This window comes from Peromyscus californicus, unplaced genomic scaffold (genome assembly GCF_007827085.1).
Source record: "Peromyscus californicus insignis strain IS unplaced genomic scaffold, ASM782708v3 Scaffold_18__1_contigs__length_77618521, whole genome shotgun sequence".
In the NCBI taxonomy this organism is placed as follows: domain Eukaryota; kingdom Metazoa; phylum Chordata; class Mammalia; order Rodentia; family Cricetidae; genus Peromyscus; species Peromyscus californicus.
The window spans coordinates 56,373,325-56,398,048 of NW_026294480.1; the positions used below are offsets into that span (position 1 = coordinate 56,373,325).

Consider the following 24,724-nt stretch of genomic DNA (forward strand, 5'->3'; position numbering starts at 1 on the left):
GCTCGTGGGACACCGCGTGTCCCGGCTGGATGCGCAGCCGCCTCGGTACCCAGCCCGGCCCAATTTCCGGGCGGCTCCCGGCTCAGAGGCGGAGCCCGGACGGGGAGGAAGTTTGGTCATCTGACTCGGTGACCCGGGCACGGACGCTTCTTTCCCTGCAGCTGGGGCAAGAAGTCAGGTCCGAAGACTGCCGGGACAGACCTCGGAGCAGCCATGCGACAGTGCCCGCACCTCTTCCCCGGGCTGCTGCTGGCGCTGGCGGCGCAGGCGGCGCAGGCGGCGCAGGGCCGGGCCCAGCAGGGACCCGCGCTGTGGCCGTACCCGCGCTCCGTGCAGATGTCCCCGCAACTGCTGAACATCGCCCCGGACAAGTTCCTCTTCGTCCACGGTCCCAATTCCACCGCGGACCCCTTCTGCTCGCTGCTGCAGGAGGCGTTCCGGAGGTAAGCAGCCTCACCCGGCCGGGAGGGGACCTGGGGCGTAGAGACCGACCACCAGGCAACCTGCTCTCACAGGTTTGCAAGACGGCATGGCAGGTCTAACCTATGCAGACCGAAGCCCGAGGCTTGACCTGCCCATGCTGCTTCCTGCGCACCCTGGGTGCTCAGGGTCCCTGATCTGGGTGCAGGATAACAGTGGGACGTGCAGCTTTAATCAGTCAGTTTATTGGCCTCGGAAGGGCAGTTGAGATGGCTCCGGAGATAGGGAGGGGAAGGTGGCTCCTATCCGCTACTGTGAGCCGCCCATGAGAGCATCTTCAGGGTTTAGGTAAGGACCTTTTGAGGGCCCGAGGTATTCCCCAGGGTTGACTGTCGCTTCCAGTCCCATCCTCCCCATAGGTGGCAACAATTCAGATGTCTTTCCTCTCTTCTATTTTTTAAGTGTAGCCGAGCCTCCGTGAATTTGTGTACCACGAGGTGTGGAGGTAACCGCAGACACTTGAGGACATGGAATGTTGGTGTGAGCCCCCAGTGCGTGTACTGGAACCGAACCCAGGTCCTCTGTGAGACCAGTCAGGCCTCTAAACCTCTGAGCTACCTTCCCCAGCTCTGAAAAAAGTCCTTACGCTGAAGCGTTGTGGGGAAACCCCTCCCGTCCAAACTGTGTTCCATACCTAGTGTTAGGTATTCAAATCTGAGTGCTTTCAAATGGCTCTTAGATAAACACCCGCGTTTCTTCTTGTTCCTCACCACCCTGGCTTCTTCCCCTCGGACGAGGTTCCCTAAAACCCTTTGCCTTATTTAGCGCTTCATCTTTTACAGCCCTCTCAAGCTCTGCCGAAGAGGGCGCAGAGGGCGCCCCCAGGCAGGCACCCCAACCGTATTGAGTGCAGGCTAGGTTGCATTTGGAGTGATGCCTGAATGTGCCACCTTCTGCCCCCCTCAGTGCGAGACCTGTGTGGGCGGGACTGCTCCAGGGAACTGTAATTTGGGGCCAGTTGTGCAGCTAGCTTTCGCTCTCAGATCTTGTCTGCTTGGAGAATTCAACTATAACTTAATTTTGCCCGGAGGAAATGCAACACCAAGTTAAGGATGGGTGATTTAGGCCGCGGTGCTTCTCCTGAAGAGGCCCTGGCGTTGCTGGCAGGAACAGCGGTGCCCTCTGCCACAGAAAGGCTACTGTTTTGCTTACCATTTGTGGAACTGGGAGGGCATTATCGCCTCATTTTGGAAGCCTGCTCTAATGAGCCTGTGGGGTTGAATTGCTAACAGGTTAGAATGCTTATGGTCCAGGTGGCATGAAAATGTTAAACCAAAGTGGCTGGTGGTATTGAGATGTTTAGGATCGTAACTCAGTCACTAGACTGGACAGCTTTTTTTGCCTTTTTTTTTTTGTTTTGTTTTTGTTTTTTCGAGACAAGGTTTCTCTGTGTAGCTTTGCGCCTTTCCTGTCACGCTGTAGGCCAGGCGGTGGCCCATGCCTTTAATTCCAGCACTTGGGAGACTGGACAGCTTTTAAAAAGAGCTTGCTTGTTTTAGGGCTGACTGTAAAGCTGGAGTTTCCTTCCCCCTCAATATGAGCTTGAGCAGGTGTTAAGTTACTTGTTAATGGATACAACAGTTACAAGGACTTGAATCAGCTGTGAGGTGGTTTGAAAACAGGCTTGGCATCTCGAAACAAGTGCGGGTAATTAATACCTGAAGGATTTGCCCAACTAATTTGTGGCTTGTATGAGAAGCAGCTAGTAATTGCACCGGGCATTGTTTGGAAGTTGGTTGTAAAACATGGCTAACCTTGAAAGCATGCGGCTGTGGCCTAGTAACTCTGGCCACCATGGTAGGGTTGGAAGTCTCTGGAGATGCAGGGTTATTCAGGGAACTCTGGGTAGTGTACATTCATACAAACTGTTCAGATTTCCGTGGTTTCTATCATTAAGAGCCCAAGCCCCATCACAAACAATGCTGGTCGGTGAGGTTGCTTCTTCAGCCCCCCAAAAAACTACTAAACAGAAGGCACTATTTTGTGTTTTGGTTTTGTTTGAGAGACAGTCTCACTGTGTAGCCCTGGCTGGCCTCAGGTAGACCAGGATGACCTCAAACTCACAACAGCTTCCGTCTCCTAAATGGTGAGATTAAAGGTGTGGACTACCACATCTGACCTGGAACACCTATTTTAAAAGAACAGCTTCAATCCTTTATTTAAGTGGAAGGCTAGCTAGCACCTAACTCAGACCTCAGATCTTAAAGCTGGTTAGCGGTCCCTCCCTGTCTCACTCCACCCCACCCTACCTCTCCCTACCCCACCCCACCCTACCCTACCCTACCCCACACTGGGAGGGCCTTGCACATACTAGACAAAGCTGTACCACTGAGCTACATTGCTAGCTCCTTTTCATTTTTTAATTTAAAAAAAGTATTCCTTTATAGCCAGGTGGTGGTGGTGGTGGCACACGCCTTTAATCCCAGCACTCAGGAGGCAGAGTCAGGCAGATCTCTGAGTTCAAGGCCAGCCTGGTCTCCAGAGTGAGTTCTAGGACAGTCAGAGCTACACACAGAAACCCTGTCTTGAAAAACAAACAACGAAAAATTATTTTTATGTGGATGGGCATTTCGATTGCAAGATGTCTGTGCACCACGTGTGTACAGTACCTGTGAAGGCCAGTTATAAATGGTCATGGGCCACCAGGTGGGTGCTGGGAATTGCACCCAGGTTCTCTAGAGGAGCAGCCAGTGAGTATTCTTAACTGCTGAGCCATCTCCTCAGCCCTAAGTTTTTAATTATGGTAAAATACATACAAAATTTTTCCATGGTAACTTTACAAAATATTTATTCGTTTCTCTGTGTATGATGTTTTGCCTGCATGTGTTTCTGTGCACCGTGTGTACAGTACCTTTCACAGTGTGAAAGAGCTTTCTAAATTTCCTCCTATGAATCTTATCTCAGAAAGTTTGATCTGAAGCTCTGGACATGAGGATTTCCAGAAAGGTCCCCTAACGCAGGGTTCTCAACGGTTCTCAACCCGTGGGTTCAAAACCATCAGAAAACACATCTAGCCAAAGGTCTTAGGAACCCCCAACCGTCCATTTATTTTTGTTGCTACTTCACAACTGTGATTTTGCTAGTGAGCAGTATTTCAGTTCCTAAGACCATCGGAAATATGTTTTCTGATGGTTGCGACCCACAGGTTGAGAACCGCTGCCCTAACAGTTCTGAAAACACCCAGAGAGAATTGAGAGTTGACTTCCGTGTCCACCAGCAAGTGCAAACATACGATTTGGTTCATTACTTAAATGGATTTCTCCCACAGATACTACAACTACATTTTTGGTTCCTACAAGTGGCATCATAGCCCTGTTATCTCTGGAGATGAACCACAGTTACAGCGACTTCAGGTCACAATTACCCTTGAGTCACAGTGTGATTCCTTCCCTAATATATCTTCAGATGAGTCATGTAAGTACCTATTATAAAATGTAGTCATTGTGGAAAACTTGTAAGTTCAGGAGGAGGTACGGAAGGAAGGAGAGCTCACCTGTCCATCATCCCAGCCCACTGCCATTTCAGGTGTCCAATATGTATGTTTGCAAGCAAATTTTTTTTTATGAATACAAACATTAATATGAAAAATGGGAATAAGCCGAGCATGGCACTTGGGAGGCTGAGGCAGGAGGACTGCAGTGAATTGAAGCTAGCTTGGGCTAGGGTAAGACCTTATCTCAAAAAAAGAAAATGGGAGTTTCTGTACATGTGGATTTTGACTTACATTTTAACATAACTATTAAGTATTCTTTTGTGACATAATTTCTAATGCCTCACTATTCCACAATTGTATGATAGAATTAGACTAATCTTCATTTTTGAGGCTAGGCTATTTCTTTTGTCTTCTTAAAAGATTGTGTGTGTGTGTGTGTGTGTGTGTGTGTGTACATGCACACATGTGCCTGCAGGAACTCACAGAGGGCATAAGAGCCCTTGACATGGAGTTACAGGTGGTTGGGAGCCACCAGCCCTGAGTGCTAGGATCTGAGCTGCGGTCCTCTGGAAGAGCAGCAAGTACTTTTAAGTGGTGAGCCGTCTCTCCGGCCTGGCAAATTAGAGCATCTTACAGACCAGACAAGGCTGCCCACGGGACTGTATCCACAGCCTGGGGCATACCTTCTCTGCAGGGTGTGATGGCTGGCAGTGGTGTGGAATGCCACCGAGGAGTCAGAGCCACAATGTGAAGAGATGGAGCAAGAGTGACCCCTGTACCCTTGGACTGCTCCTTTACAGGTGGCCAAGCACCCATGTCTCCCCTCCAACACAGAGGAGCTTTCTTTCTTTTTTTAAAATTATGTTGTTTATTAGCATTCTGTTTATTCATTTATTTACCTTTGTTTTTGAGTCAGAATCTTTTTTTAAATTTATTTTTATTGTATGATCATTGGTATTTTGCCTGCATGTGTGTCTGTGTGAGGGTGTCAGAAGCCCTGGAACTGGAGTTACAGATGGGTGTGAGCTGCCATGTGGGTGCTGGGTATTGAACCCAGGTCCTCTGGGAGAGCAGCTAGTGCTCTTAACCACTGAGCCATCTCTCCAGCCCCCAGATGAGCTTTCTTAATACACCACTCTTAGCGTTGTTGGATGTTTCCTGAATCTTTGTCTCTTTGGGGGCCCACCACACAGCTCCCCAAAAAATCACACATGGAGGCTTATTCTTAATTATGAATGTCCGTCCTTAGTTTGGCTTGTTTCTTGCCAGTTTTTCTTTACTTTAAATCAACCCATTTTTCTTTTGCCTCTGTCTGGGCTTTTCCCGTTCTCTATTCCTGTATACCTTTCTTACTCCATTGCTGGGTGTGTAGCTGGGAGGCTGACCCCTGGTGTCCTCCTCTTTCTCTCACTCCTAGATCTCTCCTCCCCCAGATTTCTCCTTCTATATAGTCTCTCTGCCTGCCAGCCCCGCCTATCCTTTCTCCTGCCTCACTATTGACCATTCAGCTCTTTATTAGGCCATCAGGTGTTTTAGACAGGCACAGTAACACAGCTTCACAGAGTTAAACAAATGCAGCATAAACAAAAGTAACACACCTTAAAATAATATTCCCCAACACCTTAGGGAAATAGTTTCATTTCTTTTCAATTCTCTAGCTGTCCTTGGGAGAGGAGTAAGTAATTTACCAACACTAGCCATATGATTTTAGTGGATAATGGGCACGTAGATGCTATAGGAAGTAAGTTTTGCAGTCTGAATTGAGCTAGAAATGGCCACTGCACTGCCAAGGACACTTTGCTGTCCATTACCATCAGCAATATAGACGACCCATGGTAGATTCTAGAAAACAGGGTGCACTGAGACTGAAGAGTGAGCTTTTATTTAAGCCAGCTCTGTGAACAATATTCTCAAAAGGAAGCTTCTTACGGTAAGTGTTTAGGAGATTCGCCAGCATCACAAACGCAAAATCCCAACCCCCTCTGTTAAAAATAAAGACAGGCATACCCCGAGAACTAGAAATGAAACAATTTCTCCTGTAGAGAGGTAGCCACATACACCAAAGATATTTACTTGTAACGAAGAGTTATAAACAAAATGAGCTCACTGTCAGCTGGTAGAGGACTGACTGAACAGATAGATGTTAATCCACAGACAGACAGACATGCAGAACTTACCAAAACAAACTGCCGTGTTGGACAAAGGAATTGTACAGCATGGAGGGGAATATACCATTCATACAGCAACACACAGGAACTTGCAGATAAAGAATGTTTTATTTTTTTCATTATACAATTGCCCAGGAAAAGAACTAATAGAATTTCATTTGGGGGAGGTAGAGAGAACTGGATGAGCATCTCAAGTATTTTAATTATTGATATCTGTATAGATACCCTCTAAAACAAAGGTATTCACAGTGCAAATAGGTACAGAAGGAGATAGTTGAAAGGTCAAGACATCACCTCCTACCCACCCCCCAGCACACAAAGGTGAGTCCCTACCTGATTTGGTTTTGAAGTTAAAATTCTATAGCTCTGTCTGAATACTTAGCAGGTAAGTCTAACTCCTATATATGATTCGATGAGTTGAGTCAGGAGCCTTTTAACTATAAGCCCGACCTCAGCTATTTCGGGGGAAAAAGGAGGCCTCTTCAATTACACTCACGGTAGCAAAAACCTTTCTAAGTCTGGCGTCCCGCTCACTCAGCACTGTGGACTTGGGACGAGAAAAGCTGTTCTGGTAGAAAACTGTCAGCTGAGCATGTCACGTGACTGACACATCTTGTCCTTGCCTGCCTGCCCGCCCGCCCGCCCCTGTCTTCTGACAGTCAGGAGGTAGAAGGCGATGACCCAGTCCAGGTGATATGATACTAAATCATTATGCTCCAACCTCCAGTGCCTCTTCTGTGGTACAGTCTGTCCCTGACGCTTCAGCTTTCGCTGCCTGTACCCTCTGTGCCCACCTTGCCCCAGGCTGCACTGAGACTAAAATTACTGTTGGTCAAACTTGGGCAGAGTCTGATTCCAAAAGTTGAAAGATAAGACCCTCTTGGCCCAGCCCAGCCAACTACACAGAACTCTATACTCTTTTGGGTGTTTTTGTTTTGAGACAGGGTTCCTGTTTAGCCCAGGCTGGCTTTGAACCTATGATCCTCATGCCTTAAACCTCCTGAGCTCTGGGATTAAGGCCAGTTCCTTCCCACCCACCATGCCTGGTTGGAGTCCCATTTTTGATGGATGTGGACTTTTCTTTTTTTTTTTTTTTTTTTTGGTTTTTTCGAGACAGGGTTTCTCTGTGTAGCTTTGGAACCTGTCCTGGAACTCGCTTTGTAGCCCAGGCTGGCCTCAAACTCACAGAGATCCACCTGCCTCTGTCTCCTGAGTGCTGGGATTAAAGGTGCTCGCCACCAGCGCCCAGCGGTTGAGGATTTCTTATTGAGTGAGATGAAACTGAATTTAGGTAAAGGGAGCTAGAAAGCAAGTCTTAAAAGGTGATAAATCAGGGCCGGGGAGGTAGGACAAATGAAGGAGAAGTGGCGTGAACTCACCTTGGGGGAAGTAGGAAGTATGAATAAGGACTGTGAGTACTGAGGACTGTTTGCATTTCTAATCTGGCAGTTCAGACCTGAGGAGATTGGTGGTGGGTGGGATGGATGCCCAGGGGCCTGGCTTGAACACCTTAGCTGCCTGGTCTATGCCACTGGGATTCATTGAACTGTGTGAGACACAAGGTCTCTGGGCTGGTCAGGCTGGGACATCTTGAGTTGAAGGAATCTGAGTGGGGCATGCCGGAGGAAAGAGAAAAAAAAAAATGGTGTGAAAATACCCATGGTAAATGTGGAAAATCGACTCTGCATCACTCTGGGATTAACCAAAGTTCACCAACCCTACCCCACAGATTCTCTACTTGTGCAAGAACCAGTGGCTTTCCTCAAGGCCAACAGTGTTTGGGGAGCATTACGAGGTAAGTTCTGTGCAATTTCATTGTCTCTAGTAGAGGGATATTATCATATGTTGCTTTGTAAAATCAAGCACAGCAAAACTATGCCACCTTGGGTCCCTCTTCTTTATTTCCTGTGAAAAACTAGCCAATCGCTTAGATTCCTTCAACCCGAGATGCTCCAGCTTGAACCCCAGAGACCTTGTGTCTCACTCACTTCAGTGAATCCCAGGCAGCTGAGGGGTTCAAGCCAGGCCCCTGGGCATCCTTCCTCACACCACTAATCTCCTCAGGTCTGAACTGCCAGATCAGAAATGCAAACGGTCTTCAGTACACCGTTCTTATTTACTCAGATTTCCTACTTCCTCATTTGACCTTTTAAACATCTGGGGGGGTGGGTGTTTATTCAGAGCATCGGACACTTCACTCATGTGACTCTTAACACTCAGAGTATAAAGTGACGGGCAGTCCTTGCATGTGGTAGTCAAGGCTCACGTGGCGGAAACATGTTTTTCCATAGAGAGATACAAATAACAATAGTCAGTTATAAGGAATAATCTGAAGTAAACTCCTTCCCTATTCACTATACCTGGGAGGAGCACGAAAGCATGATCCCAGAACAGTTCTGTGAAGAAACGGAGGTTACAAGACTCTTGTCTTGCTTTCTTGGAGTGTTCTCACAAGCACTCAGAAATCTCCTCACACAACTCCATTCATGGACCTTGTTCCAACACTGGGCTGTAATACGTGGCTCGGTGGCCCCCAGTTGGTTCAGCTTTGGTTTGGGCTCACCAATGCCTTCTTGCCACCTTCAGGAACAAGTGTCTGTCTTTCCCAGTTTCCTCTGCCAGTGGGTTTAGAGCCCTCAGCAGGTTTAGAGGAGCCCGTGAAAGGGATGTGTGCTGCAGACAGGTGGGAGGCAGGGGGCAGAGGAGAGTGCTGCATTTTAGAAAGTGTGGATGTCGTACTTGCTTTAACTCTTCACCCTGTGGTCATGAGCCTGTTTGGATGTTCCTTTTCAGTTCAGTTTTTCATCTTGTAAATAACACAATGTCTTTTGCTTCCCCCAGGTTTAGAGACGTTTAGCCAGTTAGTTTACCAAGACTCTTTGGGGGCTGTAAGTATTCCCATTGTCTTACTGAACCTGAATAGACACTGCTGTTAAGATGCCGCCTGCCCAGCTGCCCCTCTGAAAGCTGCTTTCCCCAATATATTTATCTTACAAATTTCCTGCATTTTCTGTGTACGTATTCTTACTGCTTGTATGTCAGCAAGCCAGAAGAGGGCGCCAGATCTCATCACAGATGGTTGGGAGCCACCCTGTGGGTGCTGGAAATTGAACTCATGACCTCTGGAAGAGCGGCCAGTGCTCTTAACCTCTGAGCCATCTCTCCAGCCCCTGGTCTTAAATTGTTATCCAGTACTTTTATATAGTTGTAGTCTTTGTTGAACTTGAGAAAAACATTCTAAAGCTCATCAAAATTTACTTCTTCTCCTAGTTCACCATCAGCAAATGCACTATTACTGATTCTCCAAGGTTTCCTCACAGAGGAATTTTAATTGATACATCCAGACACTACCTGCCCATGAAGACAATTTTAAAAACTCTGGTAGGTAATTGCTTTATTAGATCCTTGCTCTTCCAGAAGATCTGCCCCTAAGGTTCCTTTCCTCAGTTATCTCTTGTCTTGTAGGCTGGAGTGGAATGACTTGTTTTTCTTAAGTCTAAACACTGCCTGGCTCCCTCCCCGGGGAAGAATGTTTCCCCCTGTGAAATGGCGGCACCCTGAGTGGATCTCCTCTGTTTTCACAGACTACATGAATTTGGCCAAGACTGTTAAGAGAATTTTTTTGTTTTAAGCCAGGACCTTGGTATGTAGCCCAGGTTGCCTGTAAGCTCCCAATCCTCCTGCCTCAGCAATGGGATTATCTACGTTTAGTGAGAAAGGCAGTTTGATTTTTATTTGTTTGTTTTTTTGTTTTTGGTGGTTTTTCAAGACAGGGTTTCTCTGTGTAACAACAGCTTTGGCTGTCCTGGAACTCGCTTTGTAGACCAGGCTGGCCTCGAACTCACAGAGATCTATCTCCCTCTGCCTCTCAAGTGTTGGGATTAAAAGTATGTACCACCATGTCCAGCAGAGAAAGGCATTTTTAAATACTGCCAATGGCCAAAGTACATGCTTGAATTCATCAGTCAGGGGTCTATACATAACCTGGAAAAACAGCTAAATCACTCTAGCTATTTGTTTTTTAAGGTGATGTAGAAAGGGGTCAGGCCGTGGCTTTTTCCCTTTGGAAATGTTCTAAAAGAATATGGAAGTGGGTAGGAAGGAGGTTGATCATAATCATCTTTTCCTGGGAGATTTTCATTGCTTTGCCCCCAACTACCATCTGCCAGCTGCTTAAACTTTTTAGAAGACTACAGAGACCTTTCATATATTCTTTCATCGAGAATATATGAATTTAGAGCTTAGGATTGAAAAATTTTAAATATTTGTGAAACTTCCTTAAGCTTATATTTGCCTGATTCTTCCTATCGGAATGCCCGATGGGTCCATGCAATGGGTGACTCAAAACACCCTACTATTAGTTTGTGTCTCCTATTAATAGAAAGAACATATCTCAAAATAGTTTCAGTGCAAGTGTCAGGAGCAGGAAGCTGATAGCATGTGCCCCCAGTCTACCTGCAGGGCAGATTCCATGGCTGGCTATGGTACAGCACCCGGCGGGATCTGTGATATCCTTGTTCCGTGTTCCAGCTCCTCAGTGGCCTTCAGCCTGGAGCTGTTCTCTTTCCTCATTTTGGAAGACTGTGATATTTTAGAAAAGTACAGGCCAGTTACTTTTAGAAGCTATCTTAGGTCATCTGTTTTTCACATGAGATTCAGTTCCTGGGGCAAGAATAAAGCAGGAGGGGGGCTGTGTTCCCAGAGAGTGTCGGGTGGTACGCTGTCTCACTACGGGTAATGTGGGTAATGTACACTCAGGTTGGCTGAGATGGCATCCGCCACGCTTCTCCACTGTAAAGTTAACCTTCGGGTGTTTTGTGTTGATCAAGTACCCTGTGGAAGAAATTGTGGGACTATGTAAAACTCCCGTATCTCCTTGGTGCTCACTTATAGCTGATCCTTGCCTAAGTTAGGAGGTTATTGTTTTGACCAGTCACCAAGTGGTGATTTCCCTAATTCCAGCATTTTTAGCATTTACTAGTGGTAAATTACCTTTTATAGTAAGGCAGAGCATCCCTTTTTCATTTGAATACTCATTATTTTGTCAGTCTGGATTATCATTTTGCTTCATGGGTTGTAACCCATTAACCCCCCTGTAAAACTGTCAAATTGGCCCTTCTGTGGCCATCAGAAGCCCTTTTAGGCTGGCTTGCTTGTTCTTGTGAGATGTTCCCCTCAATCCCTCTGTACTTTTGGTATCAGGATATCCCAGACTTACATAGCCTGGTCTCAGTCTAGATTCAGGCTTGCTTTTTCCCCCCCTCCCAAGGAACTCTTTCAGTGGCCAGTATTTCAAAACCCAGATTTGGGCTGTAGGTGGCCATACCTCCTGACTCTCCAGACAGCTGAGAAGTGTACCTGTATGTGTTCAATATATGTATATGAACACATGTGTACATCTTTCTCTGTGTCTCTCCGTCTCTATCAGGAGTTGGTTAAGTTGTTGCTGTGGCTCAGGAGAGACAGTGTTTAACCTTTGTAAACCACAGTTAATCTGGAAGACTTCTGTGATTTGAAAAGGTGTAAGGATTTTTTTTTCAACGTCAACAGGGCACCATCAGGGTGTCCTCAACTCTAGTTCAGTCCTGATGCTGTCTACCTGGAGATAAGTGTCAGATCCCAGAAGCTGACGTCCTCAAGGCTACCCCTCTCCTTTCTGACTTTAGATGCCAGACACAAGCCCCAAGAGTTTTTAACCTACGCTTGTGATATTATGGGAACCCACTACAAATCAGGGTTCCCATAATTCCCCCCTCAAGTTCCAATCATTTCCTAGAGTGACTGTCAGAACTTAGAAACACACCTGTCACTGTATTATAAAGGACATTGCAAGGGCTGGAGGTGCTCGGGGTTGGGGTTGGGGAGCAGGGCTCCCTTGCCCTCTCTGGGCCCATTTCTCCAGGAACCTCCCTGGGTCTGAAGATGTGGAAGCCCCTGAAACCTGTCCTTGGGGGTTATATGGAGTCTTCACTGCAAAGGCGTGGCGAAACACAAGCACCATGTGGAATGTGATTGGACAGAGAGGGACTGAGCGAAGCCCAGAAGGCCTGCAGCATCAGCATCCTTTCTCTTCTGCGCAGAATCCCTCCCTGCAGGCCACAGGACAGGGCCCTCCGGAAGAAGGAGGGTCTTGGGACCTACTATCAGACCAGATAGGTCAGAGAATTTCGTCAAGCCCAGCTCCAAGACAGGAACTCCAGCAAAATTAGTGCCTATGACCAGTCTTGGGGAAGAGAAGCCCTAATTTCTACAGCCTGCATTGGGAGGGAGTTAGGAAGCAGGAGCCATGCAAAAACCCTGGAAACATTTATCACAACATCATGGCCATCGGTTCTGGAACACACACATGCATTGTTGCATGCTGCTTTACAGCTGTCACGGTGGAGTGACTGTAATAGAAACCTGGCCTGCAAGTTGAAATATTTACCATCTGACCCTTTATGTAAAGTTTACAAACCCCTGGTCTGTATTAAAAATTAATGAGTTTATATTAGTCAATCCGAATTACTACTACTTATTTGTAACTCCCTTCTCTGGCAATAAAAACCCTGTCATCCTAAATGTCTCCCAACTGCCATCAGCCAAGTCCCTTTAGAGAGAAGGGAGGCTATACATTTGCATCATCTGGTAGCACAAATCTATCCTGTAATTTTTTTTTATCCTTTTTAGAATCAGTTTTAAGGAATAAACTGTAGTTTTATCCCTTAAACTACAGTTTAAACTACAGTGTATTCCTTCATGGTATACATTACATTCAATATACCAAGGTGCCCAGAATTTCTCTAGGCATTTGCTTGGCATTATATTGAGTGTATAATGAATTTCATTTGCCAAGGTTATCATATATGTTTCATATATGATAGGCCACATATGCCTATATATATTCATATAAGCCAGCTTACACTTTCATATATGTGGAAAGTGTAAGCTTTGATAATCACATAATAAATGCTTTGGTTCTTCTGTACTCAACTCCCTAAGAGGTCTCAGCCTCTTCATCCCCCTATTCCTGGCAGACCCTGAAGTAATGATAAATTCATAAGCTTGCTCTCCTATGCAGCAGTATCACAACTTCCTATATACAATGTCTATGCTCTGTGTGGGGCTTTCACAGAGGTGTGCTGGCTTGACTACATATGAATTTACACGCTCCTCATTCTTTCTTTGCTAAAAATGAACTATAAAAAGCAGCAGGAACCGGAAGCAATCCCAGTGTAGGCGGCTACAGTCCGGACCGTCTTCTCCTGTGGTACCTAATTCTTCCCGTGTCTGCTTTCAGGATGCCATGGCTTTTAACAAGTTTAATGTTCTTCACTGGCACATAGTGGACGACCAGTCTTTCCCTTACCAGAGTACCACTTTTCCTGAGCTAAGCAATAAGGTGAGTCATTCACGTCATCTGTGTACAAAAATCCTTGGCATAGCTTCATTGGAGGATTGTAGCTTCAGTGGTTTTCTTATAAACGGAACCAGTATGTAATTAGCATTTTGTTTCCATAAATCTTTTTGTGCTTGTTACAAGTACTAATAAGACCATTACTGTAAGTGTTATTATAAATATAAACAATCTCTGGGAGCAGCATGCATATTTTAAAAGCTTAATGTAGAAGACCTGAACAATTCATGAACAACATAGTTAAGATATTCACTTGCCTACCAGTATATTTGTTTTAAATAGGTTTGGAAACATGTAAATGACCTACTTTTCTTTCCCTCTGAAACAGAGAAAGTAGGACATTTTAGAGATGAGCTTTTTATTTTTATTTTTTATTTTTTGATGTTGTAAGGGGAGTAGGGGGGGTCTCAGGCCCGGTGTGGTGGTACGCGCCTTTAGGGAGGTGGGGCAGGAGGACCTCAGTAAACTGGAGGGAGGCCTGGTCTACATAGTGAGTTCCAGAACAGCCAAGACTACAAAGAGACCGCTCAATAAACAAAATGAAAGCCAGGGTCTCCTCCATCTCAGGCTGGCCTTGAACTTGCCTAGTAGCTGAGGATGACCTTGAAAGTGGACCCCTTGCTTCCTCCCAAGTACTAGGATCACAGGCATGTGCTACCCCATTGGTGGTATCTGTTGAGTGTTCAAATGGACTACTCTAGAGCACTGGAGGTGGGGAGGTCATCCTTGGGTCTCATCACTTAATCTCCCTGTAGTAGAGAATGTCACCGGACATCCAGAGAAGCTGCATGCCCTGTCAGGACTCCTGTCTTCTGGCCACAGTTCTAACTCTAATATGTATTTGGGCTGAAGGTTGTGGCAGTGAGTCGCTGATGTGGTAGCTGCTTCTGCTCTACTTTTATATGCAATTTCCAATGCACAGAGGGACAGAATAGTTCATGCAGTACTCGGCTCCACCATCAGTGTGTGGGGTAGAATTGTCTGGGGTTGAATTCTGCTGTCACCTGCAGACACTACTCTTCCCCCGACCCGCTATTTTAAACCAAACTCCAGACTTATCTCACTTGGGCAAAGAGTTGGTTTTATCTGGTCAGCCGTCAATGCTCATATTTACCTGTGTGTCTTTTCCTTTTATGGTCCATGCATTATGGATGTTAATGTGCCTGCTAAGTCCCTTCTTTTCTTCTTGTAAATTATTGTTATTGAAGAAACCAATGGAATCTGGTGTCCTGTCTGTCTCTGCTGTCTTGGTTTTGTTGGTTACATTCCACAGTATCAATTCACATGTCCCCTATATTTTGAGTTGGGGTTCAGAGGTCAAGATGATTTCCACAAGCTGAGCATGCATAGCCTTATATTTTGAGACAGGTGCCAAACCTTATCTTCCAATGGTCCTTCATCATTACTTACAACCAGTGCTAACTCTTCAAGCGACACAGAGACTGAGTTAATATTTAAACACAATTGAGTTACTTATTATCTGGGGTTGAATTTTTAGGTGATATTAAAGAGGCTGAAAGACAGAAGCCTGTGTTTGTAATAATGGGTGAGTTTGGATTCTGAACTTGAAGTGGGCAGTGTTTACCAGAGTTCCACTCTGGAGGCAGACATTTTGCTTGTTTTGATGTCAGTTTCCACGAAGTTGAAGTAACTGTAGACATTCTTGAAGCAGAAGGCACTGACAGTCCCACCAGTGAACCTTGAATTCAATGGGCAGAAATTCACCGTTTTTATAGATTCCTACTCGGAAACCAGAAATCATCCAGTGTTAGGCGGGACTGTTTACTACCCTGTGAGAATAGAAAAACTGTCCGGCGGCGTGCAAAGGGAATTGTTTATGGTTTCCAGGACTAAACCCATCTTGTACATCTTAACTTGAATGTTACAGGGGAGCTATTCTTTGTCTCATGTGTACACACCCAATGATGTCCATATGGTGCTTGAATATGCCCGCTTCCGAGGGATTCGAGTTATACCAGAATTTGATACCCCTGGTCATACACAGTCTTGGGGAAAAGGTAAGGAGTTTCTTTTACAGGTTGAAAAGGGGGCATCTAAGATCCTTTGTCTCTTAATAGTTTGGTAGTTTTGTTCTTAACTGTGGTTTGTGCAATGGTAGCAGGAATGGTACAGATTTTTGTGTCCCTTCTAAGTCACTGTCTGGGTACTACCTCATGTGTCAAATTTGGGGAAGCAGAAAACTCCATTATAAGTAGACCATGATAACTTAGTTCCAGTTTATTGATTGGCATGTTTTTGGGAGAGCACAGAAAGGGAATGGCATGAGGAAAGGCATTCAAAGAGAGTGTGTGGTGGGAACAGAGTGGAAACCTTGTAGGAAATGCTACAGGTGGTGATAAAGAGTGGGCTCTGGTGCCAGCCTGGCTGCATTCGGACCCTGCTTTTGTGACTTGGAGAGTAAACCTTGGGCAGGTTAACACTTCACCTCCAGTTTCTGAGCATCAGATAAACAATAGAAAGCACCCAGCCTGGGACCTAGCATTTATAATTGTTCAGTCCTTCGTGATATCAGGGTAGACACGGAAAACAAGGGGAACTGAGTCTGGGAAGGGCTTCATCAAGGGAGGAGGCTGTTGACAGTTGGGGGCTTCGTCAGCTTGCCCTGGGAACCAGTGCAAATTTCTGAGTAGAGAAATATCATGAGGGGTCACATGTGGGGAAGACCTTTGTGAAAGGAACAGACTATAAAGAGAAAGACCCTGGAGGTCCCCCACTGGGAGGGTCAACACGGCTTGAAAAGTAATGAGCAGACCCAGAAACATTCTGGAAACACATTCACGGAACTCGGTAACTGACTCCAGGAAGAGGAACCACAGAGCTTGGTGAGGCCCACAAGCAGACCTGTCAGAAGCCAGAGAAGAACTGGGTTTTTGTTAGGGCACATTGAAAGGCAGCTAGGGTCTCTATTTGTACTGAGCAGGGAAACTGAACTATGTATTGAAGCACAAAGAAAAAGTTTGAGAATCACTGCTATTTGAAGTGGGTAAGACCTCAAAGGCTGCGTAAACACAGCAAAGGGGAATGAATGGAGGAAGCAGCTCTTGTCTCCCTGGGGAGAAACTGCTAAATGAATCTTGGTAAATGTGGTTGTCTTTTCTATATAAAATTTCTATAGCTTCAACAACATCAAGTCCAGATGATCAGGTTTACAGTGGTTTGTTATGATGGTATCAGAGTGTCTCATACTCAATAGAAACAGGCTTTGAATTTTATCTTTTCCCAGGCTAGGGCTATGATTGAGTAGACACAGTCCTGAAGACTCCAGGCCCCAGCAGACACACAAACGCAGATGCTAGTGTGTTGTGTGCTGAGCGGCACTTGGTGGGTTAGTGTGTCAGATGCATTTTGATTATTGATATTTTCAACTCATGGCATTTATTGGGATCCAACACCATTGTAAGAAGAGGACCATAAAGATGTGCAAATTCAGGTCTTTATGATTAATATCCTCATAAAAATAAATCTTTGTATTTTCTTCTAGGTCAGAAAGGCCTTCTAACTCCATGTTACAGTCAAAGAAAGCAAACAAAAAAGGTTGGACCTATAAACCCAATTCTAAATACAACTTATACATTCTTTACCCAGTTTTTCAAAGAAATCAGCAGTGTTTTTCCAGATCAGTTCATTCACTTGGGAGGAGATGAAGTGGATTTTGGGTGCTGGTATGATAACTCTACACCTTTTATTTAATTTTTTTCCTTTTATTTATATTTTTTTTCTGTTTTTGTTCTTAAAGTGTAGATATACAGAATCCACATTGAAAAAGGAAAGACGGAGCCGGGGGTGTAACATCTCTCTTTGTAAGGGTTTAAACAATTCCTGAGATGGTTAGTTATTAAAGAATGTATATTTGAGAGGTCCAACAAGGTAAAAGCTTAGGAAGAAGGATCAAGGGGCAGTGGCTGGGCATGGTAGCTCATGCCTATAACCAAGGTCAAGGGCAAGCCTGGGCTACAGAGTAAGACACTGACTCGAGAAAAAAGAATACCAAAATCTATAACCACTCTTGGTGGCACATATCTAATTCCCATACTTAGGACAATGAATGTGGAGTACTGGGAGTTCAAGGTCAACCTGATTATAGTGAGACTGTTTCAGAAAACCTAAAAGACTAAACAGGGAAGGATGTTCAAGTCAGTCCTTAACTTTGTAAAGGGCCAGGATGGAGGGGTGGTACGGAAAGTCTTTCTAAAAATGGGAAGTCATTTCTGGAAAAACTGCTTGGCATTAGAAAATTAAGGGAACCCATAATCAAGAACTTGGACTTCCTTTCAATACTTGAAGGTCCATCTAACTGGTGTTTTGGATACATGCTGCTTCAAGTAATAGACTGGGCACATCCAAATGTTTATAACATTTCCGTCTCTCTTTTATTTAAGGGCATCGAATCCAAACATCCAAAATTTCATGCAGAAAAAAGGCTTTGAGAAAGATTTTACAAGGCTGGAATCTTTTTATATGAAAAAGTAAGTCATTTGAAAGCCTATCAATGCTTTTGTACAAGTTGAAGCTATAACTTAGTTCTCTGCTTTTTCATTTTCTCCACCCCTTCCATACAAAACTGGGGCCATGAAAACCCACTAAAGAAGGAAGTGCTGTACACTGTTTTCTTTAAAATAGCGAGCATTTCGCAATAACTACTGAAACAGAGGGCGAAGTCATGTGTCTTGAGAACTTGGCTCCATGTCCCGGCTGCCTGCACCCTCGTCACTATCCGGGTGCTGCAACTCACTCCATGTGTCAAGGCTAGAGCGTCTCTCTTGATGCTTACGCTGTGGGCACAGCGGCCAGGTCTGCACACGCCTGTTTGTTCATTAGAATTACAGGCAGTTAAAAGTCCTCAGCTGCAACAGCTATCCCCAGCCTTTTCCAGCAAGGGGACTGGCTGCTGCTGTGACAGACAGTCTAGACAGGCCAGTTCTCAAGGTCTGACTGGACAGTGCTGCTCTGCTGGGAATCAGCACATTTTTCCCATAAAAGGACCAGAGCCCTGGGCTTCATGAACCGTGTGTGTGTGTGTGTGTGTGTGTGTGTGTGTGTGTGTGTGTGTGTGTGTGTGTGAGTGAGAGAGAGAGAGAGAGAGAGAGAGAGAGAGAGAGAGAGAGAGAGAGAGAGGAAGAAAGCTTTGCAGATTCAAAAATCATTCTTAGCTTGTCAGCCACAGAAGAGAAGGCTGCGGACTGCTTTTCCAGGCTTTGCTCTGCTCTATCCATTTGGGAGACTCAGAGTTCATTGTGTTCCTTTCTATTTACATTTTGTGTGGTGTATTCTTTCTTCCAAGTGTTCGTTGTTGCCTAACTAAATATCTGTGCCAGCTAATAGTTGAATGTTATTGACGTGTCGTGACAGGCTAGGTTTCCTTTCTTCCAACCTGTGGGTCTCGACCCCTGTAAGATCACTGGAAATATCAGATATTTAGCAATATTACAGTTCTGAAGTAGCAACAATAATAATTTTATGGTTGAGGGATGGTTGGGGGGTCACCACAACATGAGGAACTGTATTAAAGGGCACAGCATTAGGAAGGTTGGGAACCACTGTTGTGTAAAGATGTGTCACAAGCATAGGGAACAAAGCCCAGTGTCGAAGCGGTCTACCCTGAGGCATCTCCATTCATGTATGGCTGAGTTTCAGAAGTCATAGTGAAATCCTGGAGTGTAATTAGAAGGAAGGGCAGGTGCATCCCCGAGGAGTTAGCTACATCAGGGGTAAGTGTTCCAGTAGAGGTCCCGGAAGTGATTGGAGGACTTCAGAATCACACTGTTTACAGCAGTGCTCTATAAGATAGAAGGGGAAGCTTCTATATGAGGAGGTCAGAAATATAGATCAATATTTAAAAATTAAGTTTTCCATATAAGAGGGAAAGACATGTTTTATCCTGAGCATGGATCACTAATCTTAATAATCTTGCCTGTGGTATTTTAAGGAAGTATACTTTCTTTGGAGGGCAGTCTTTAGTCAGCAACACGTATTTCAGGTTGTCTTGAGGCTGAAGGATTCTTTCCATTTCCCGTGTCCCTTAACCTTTTCCTATCTTTCTACCCTGCTCAACTATGCCACTTTAGCTGGTTCTGTACAGCTATATTATATTGAGATACAGGACTTCCAACATGGCAAGCCATTTGTGGTAGAAAACAGGCGTGTTTAAGAGTGTTAACTTTGTGATCCTAAGTAACGGTCAATTTTTTCAATGCTAGGATTCTGGACATCATAAAATCCTTAAAGAAGAGCTCCATTGTTTGGCAAGAGGTTTTTGATGACAAAGTGGAGGTAAGAACTGAAAACTCCACTCAGGGCTGGGGTGATAGCTCAGAGGGTAAGACCGCTTGCTGTACCAGCCTGAGGACTGCTGTAAAAGTTGGATGTTCAGCCGGGTGATGGTGGCGCACGCCTTTAATCCCAGCACTCAGGAGGCAGAGCCAGGCGGATCTCTGTGAGTTTGAGGCCAGCCTGGGCTACCAAGTGAGTTCCAGGAAAAGGCGCAAAGCTACACAGAGAAACCCTGTCTCGAAAAACCAAAAAAAAAAAAAAAAAAAAAAAAAAAGTTGGATGTTCAAGTTAGGATGGAGGAAGTTAGGATGGAGGGAGGGAGGTGGGGGAGGGCTCCAGTCTTCACTGCTGAACTCTGCTACAGACAGATTCAAGGAGAGGAGGCATTACCTTCAGTGTATATCTACTGGAGACCCTACCAGGTCCAACAGACAGCGCCTGTCCAGTGGTCACGCAAACCAAGTCATCAGCGGGGTAGGGATTGGTGGAGGTTCAAGGGAGAGACTAATCAGGATGCATTATATACATATGTGAAATTGTCAAGAACACACTTGAAAAAAAGCCAGGCTGGCTAGGCGGTGGTGGTGCACACCTTGAATCCCAGCACTCGGGAGGCAGAGGCAGGCTGATCTGTGAGTTTGAGGCCAGAACAGCCAGGGCTATGCAGAGAAACCTGTCTCAAACAACACTAGTGTGCACCTGTAACCCAACACTGTCAGGGCTGGGACAAGAAGGTTGCTGGGACTTGCTGGCTCCAGCATAGCTCCAGGTTCACTGAGACTTTCTCAAGGGAATACGGTGATTAGAACAGATGGCAAGCCTACCCATACACATGTGTGCATATATTACGGTATGTACGATGATTAGAACAGATGGCAAGCCTATCCATACACATGTGTGCACATATTACATTATGTACGGTGATTAGAGCAGGAGGGCAAGCCTACCCATACACGTGTGTGCACATATTACATTATGTACGGTGATTAGAGCAGGAGGGCAAGCCTATCCATACACATGTGTGCACATATTACATTATGTACGGTGATTAGAGCAGGAGGGCAAGCCTACCCATGCACGTGTGCACATATTACAGTATGTACGGTGATTAGAGCAGGAGGGCAAGCCTACCCATGCACGTGTGCACATATTACAGTATGTACGGTGATTAGAGCAGGAGGGCAAGCCTACCCATGCACGTGTGTGCACATATTACAGTATGTACGGTGATTAGAGCAGGAGGGCAAGCCTACCCATGCACGTGTGTGCACATATTACAGTATGTACGGTGATTAGAGCAGGAGGGCAAGCCTACCCATGCACGTGTGTGCACATATTACAGTATGTACGGTGATTAGAGCAGGAGGGCAAGCCTACCCATGCACGTGTGTGCACATATTACAGTATGTACGGTGATTAGAGCAGGAGGGCAAGCCTACCCATGCACGTGTGTGCACATATTACAGTATGTACGGTGATTAGAACAGATGGCAAGCCTACCCATGCACGTGTGTGCACATATTACAGTATGTACGGTGATTAGAGCAGGAGGGCAAGCCTACCCATGCACGTGTGCACACATTACAGTATGTACGGTGATTAGAACAGATGGCAAGCCTACCCATGCACGTGTGCACATATTACAGTATGTACGGTGATTAGAGCAGGAGGGCAAGCCTACCCATGCACGTGTGTGCACATATTACAGTATGTACGGTGATTAGAACAGATGGCAAGCCTACCCATGCACGTGTGTGCACATATTACAGTATGTACGGTGATTAGAGCAGGAGGGCAAGCCTACCCATGCACGTGTGCACACATTACAGTATGTACGGTGATTAGAACAGATGGCAAGCCTACCCATGCACGTGTGCACATATTACAGTATGTACGGTGATTAGAGCAGGAGGGCAAGCCTACCCATGCACGTGTGTGCACATATTACAGTATGTACGGTGATTAGAACAGATGGCAAGCCTACCCATGCACGTGTGTGCACATATTACAGTATGTACGGTGATTAGAGCAGGAGGGCAAGCCTACCCATGCACATGTGTGCACATATTACAGTATGTACGGTGATTAGAGCAGGAGGGCAAGCCCACCCATGCACATGTGTGAATACATCACAGTATGAGGGCACAAGACTCCACTAGCAATATGGACAACTCACTGTCTCCTCCTCATTTCCTCCCCCAACTCCTGCTGTCTCACAAGTTGGAGTATTTTTGTTTTTAGGAGCAAAACAGACCCCAAATGAGCTTTTTAAAAACATAGTGTTAAAGTGGTTTTAAAATGGGTAAAATCAATATACACTTTTAAGACATCTTTTCTTCCTGACAGAATTATTATTTATTTATAGTGGATCTTACAAGCCCAGTTTCCAGGGTTACCTCTCTGGGGAGCTGGTGATAGTCTCATGGTTCCAAGTTAAGTAGAACCTTAGTGTGGTGGGAATGGGATCAAGGTGCACATCTTACCCTGAGTTCCTTACGTCTCTGAGGTGTTAGCCAAAAGTCAAATGTCCAGTTTTAAGGGCTGATGAAATTTGAAGAGCTATGAACACACAGTGAGTGAACAGCACGTGGCACTGACCATCAGGAAAAAGAACGAAGGCTGTATGATTTTTTCTAAGATCTCAGAAAGCTAGGTTTACTACTCCCAATTCCAAGTCCTTAAAGACTGTACTCACTAGACCTAATGCTGCGGTCGCAATCTGCACCTTTAGCTTCAGCAGGGCACGGTGGTTGAAGTGTGGAAGGGTGAAGAGTATTTAGAGAAGCTAAAAGAAGTCACATCATCTGGCTTCCGGGCAATCCTTTCTGCTCCGTGGTACTTAGACGTCATTAGCTATGGGCAAGACTGGAGAAACTACTACAAAGTGGAGCCTCTTAATTTTGGAGGTAAGCAAAACAACCATCATTACTGCTGGCTTCCTCCATAACTTCCGTTCTCTCCTCCCGAATCTAACCTGGATGCCTATTATCCCTTTTATGTCTAATCTTTGATTTTATTAAAAATAAAGCTTTGGTATCATTTTAACTTCGGAAGGGACAATGTGCTAGTCTAAAAGAAATAAATATATAAGTAGTCCCCTTAGATTCTGCCTCCGTTTTCATGGAGTTGCTTTCTATATCTGGGAGATGTTTGAGTGTGTTAACTTTGTAAGACACCTAAGTGAGATTACCATTTGCTTCTGTGGATTTCAGGCTGTGTAGTCCTGGGTTTTCAGCCACTTTATTAGCAGTTCTAATTGATACAGGTTTTTTTTGTTTGTTGTTTTGTTTTGTTTTGGTTTTTCGAGACAGGGTTTCTCTGTGTAGTTTTGCGCCTTTTCTGGAACTCACTCTGTAGACCAGGCTGGCCTCGAACTCACAGAGATCCGCGTGCCTCTGCCTCCCGAGTGCTGGAATTAAAGGCACTACAGTTTTTGTATATCAGTCTTTAGCTTACAAATGATGTATGATTAAAAGTCTCAAAAGTAGTAATTCACTGAAAATTATAACTTTCTCTAGAAAGCATTTTGAGGATAAAGTAATAATTATAAAAAATAGTTCTTACGGCCGGGCGGTGGTGGCGCACGCCTTTAATCCCAGCACTCAGGAGGCAGAGGCAGGCGGATCTCTGAGTTCAAGGCCAGCCTGGTCTCCAAAGCAAGATCCAGGAAAGGTGCAAAGCTACACAGAGAAACCCTGTCTCGAAAAACCAAAAAAAAAAAAAAAAAAGAAAAGAAAAGAAAAAAAGAAAAAAAAAGTTCTTAGATAACTCTTTTTTGTTTTGTTATTCAACACCAAGGAATATAAACCAAAGATAAGTATAGTGGTCATGGTCCATTAAAATGAAGCTAATATTCCAACTTGTGTTTCTTGGCACACCACTCAGAGGAAACAAGATGATGCAGGACCCTATGCAAGGCTCTCCTCCTGACTCAGCACAGTCCTCTGTGTCTGCTGACTAGCACTGAGCCGGGTGGGAATAAAGGTTCTGCTGCCTACAGGAGGGTGAGCAGGCACCCTGGGATGACTATGGAAAGGGAGCCAGTGTCAGACAGCTTAACTTCATTTCCTCCAACCACGCTAATGCAGGCTCTGAGTTGGAGGAGAAACTTGTCATTGGTGGAGAAGCTTGCCTATGGGGAGAATATGTGGATGGCACGAACTTTACTCCAAGATTATGGTAAGGAATTAAAGGGATGCCAACTGACTTTAAGGACGCCTGGGCTCTTATTCTCTATGTAAGTAGGAAAGCTCTGGAGAATTTCCTTAAGCAGATGATTTAAGGGGAAAAAAAAAAGAAACCTAAATTGTCTTGGGAGACACATACTTTAAATTTCAGGCCTCGGGCAAGCGCTGTTGGTGAGAGACTCTGGAGCCCTAAAACCGTCACGGACCTAGGAGAGGCCTACAAGAGACTGGCGGCACACCGCTGCAGGATGGTCAGGTGAGAGGCGCTCACCCAAGTCCAGCACTCAGTGTAACTAGTGTCTTCAGCTTTTTGCTTTGCGATAAATCAAAATGTCACCTACGGAGTAGGAGTAGTGATTTACTTGGTAGACGTTGTACATTCATTGTCGCAGGGGAGAAAGTAATACCTGTAAGATATGTTTTAGCGTAACTGCCGTCTTAAAGGAGTGGGTAGCTTAAATTAGAATTATTAAATCATTGCAGAAGCGGGAGGATCTGCTAAAGTGAGCTGAGATGGGAGGGCCACCACTCTAAAACATCTCTTTTGTTATCTGTCAACAGCCGGGGCATAGCTGCACAACCTCTTTTTACTGGATATTGTAGCCATGAGCATAAAATGGAAAAGTGAACAGGAAAGTCTACGGCATTCTGAACTATAATCGTGTTGATTTTGAAATCATGTAAAATTAATATTTGTTAGGCGGTTCTTTTTTAATAAATCATCTTTTTATTGATTGGATCTCTACCTGTATCACTCACTGAATACTGG

At 45.1% G+C, this 24,724-nt stretch overlaps 2 protein-coding genes across 2 annotated transcripts in view; one reads left to right on the forward strand and one right to left on the reverse strand.

Moving 5' to 3' along the window:
* Hexb (hexosaminidase subunit beta) lies at positions 1-24,694 on the forward strand. The gene is made up of 14 exons (XM_052743495.1): positions 1-443; positions 3,749-3,894; positions 7,811-7,876; positions 8,923-8,969; positions 9,352-9,462; positions 13,361-13,462; positions 15,366-15,495; positions 16,980-17,160; positions 17,878-17,964; positions 19,696-19,768; positions 22,500-22,674; positions 23,857-23,947; positions 24,107-24,211; positions 24,517-24,694. Exons 1-14 carry the CDS (start codon positions 214-216, stop codon positions 24,581-24,583), a joined length of 1,611 nt encoding a protein of 536 aa, XP_052599455.1. The 5' UTR covers positions 1-213; the 3' UTR covers positions 24,584-24,694.
* Positions 17,977-24,724, reverse strand: part of Gfm2 (GTP dependent ribosome recycling factor mitochondrial 2) — a 45,824-nt gene continuing 39,076 nt past the window's right edge. Inside the window, exon 21 of the transcript XR_008219573.1 lies at positions 17,977-19,275. The gene's annotated coding sequence lies outside the window, so the exon portion shown is untranslated. The remainder of the gene's footprint in view (positions 19,276-24,724) is intronic.

Coding starts and splice junctions, on each gene's coding strand:
- Hexb (XM_052743495.1), top strand. CDS start 214: ATGCGACAGTGCCCGCACCTCTTCCCCGGGCTGCTGCTGGCGCTGGCG. Junction 19,769..22,499: donor TTTTTGATGACAAAGTGGAG/GTAAGAACTGAA, acceptor CTGCACCTTTAG/CTTCAGCAGGGCACGGTGGT. Junction 22,675..23,856: donor GGAGCCTCTTAATTTTGGAG/GTAAGCAAAACA, acceptor ACGCTAATGCAG/GCTCTGAGTTGGAGGAGAAA.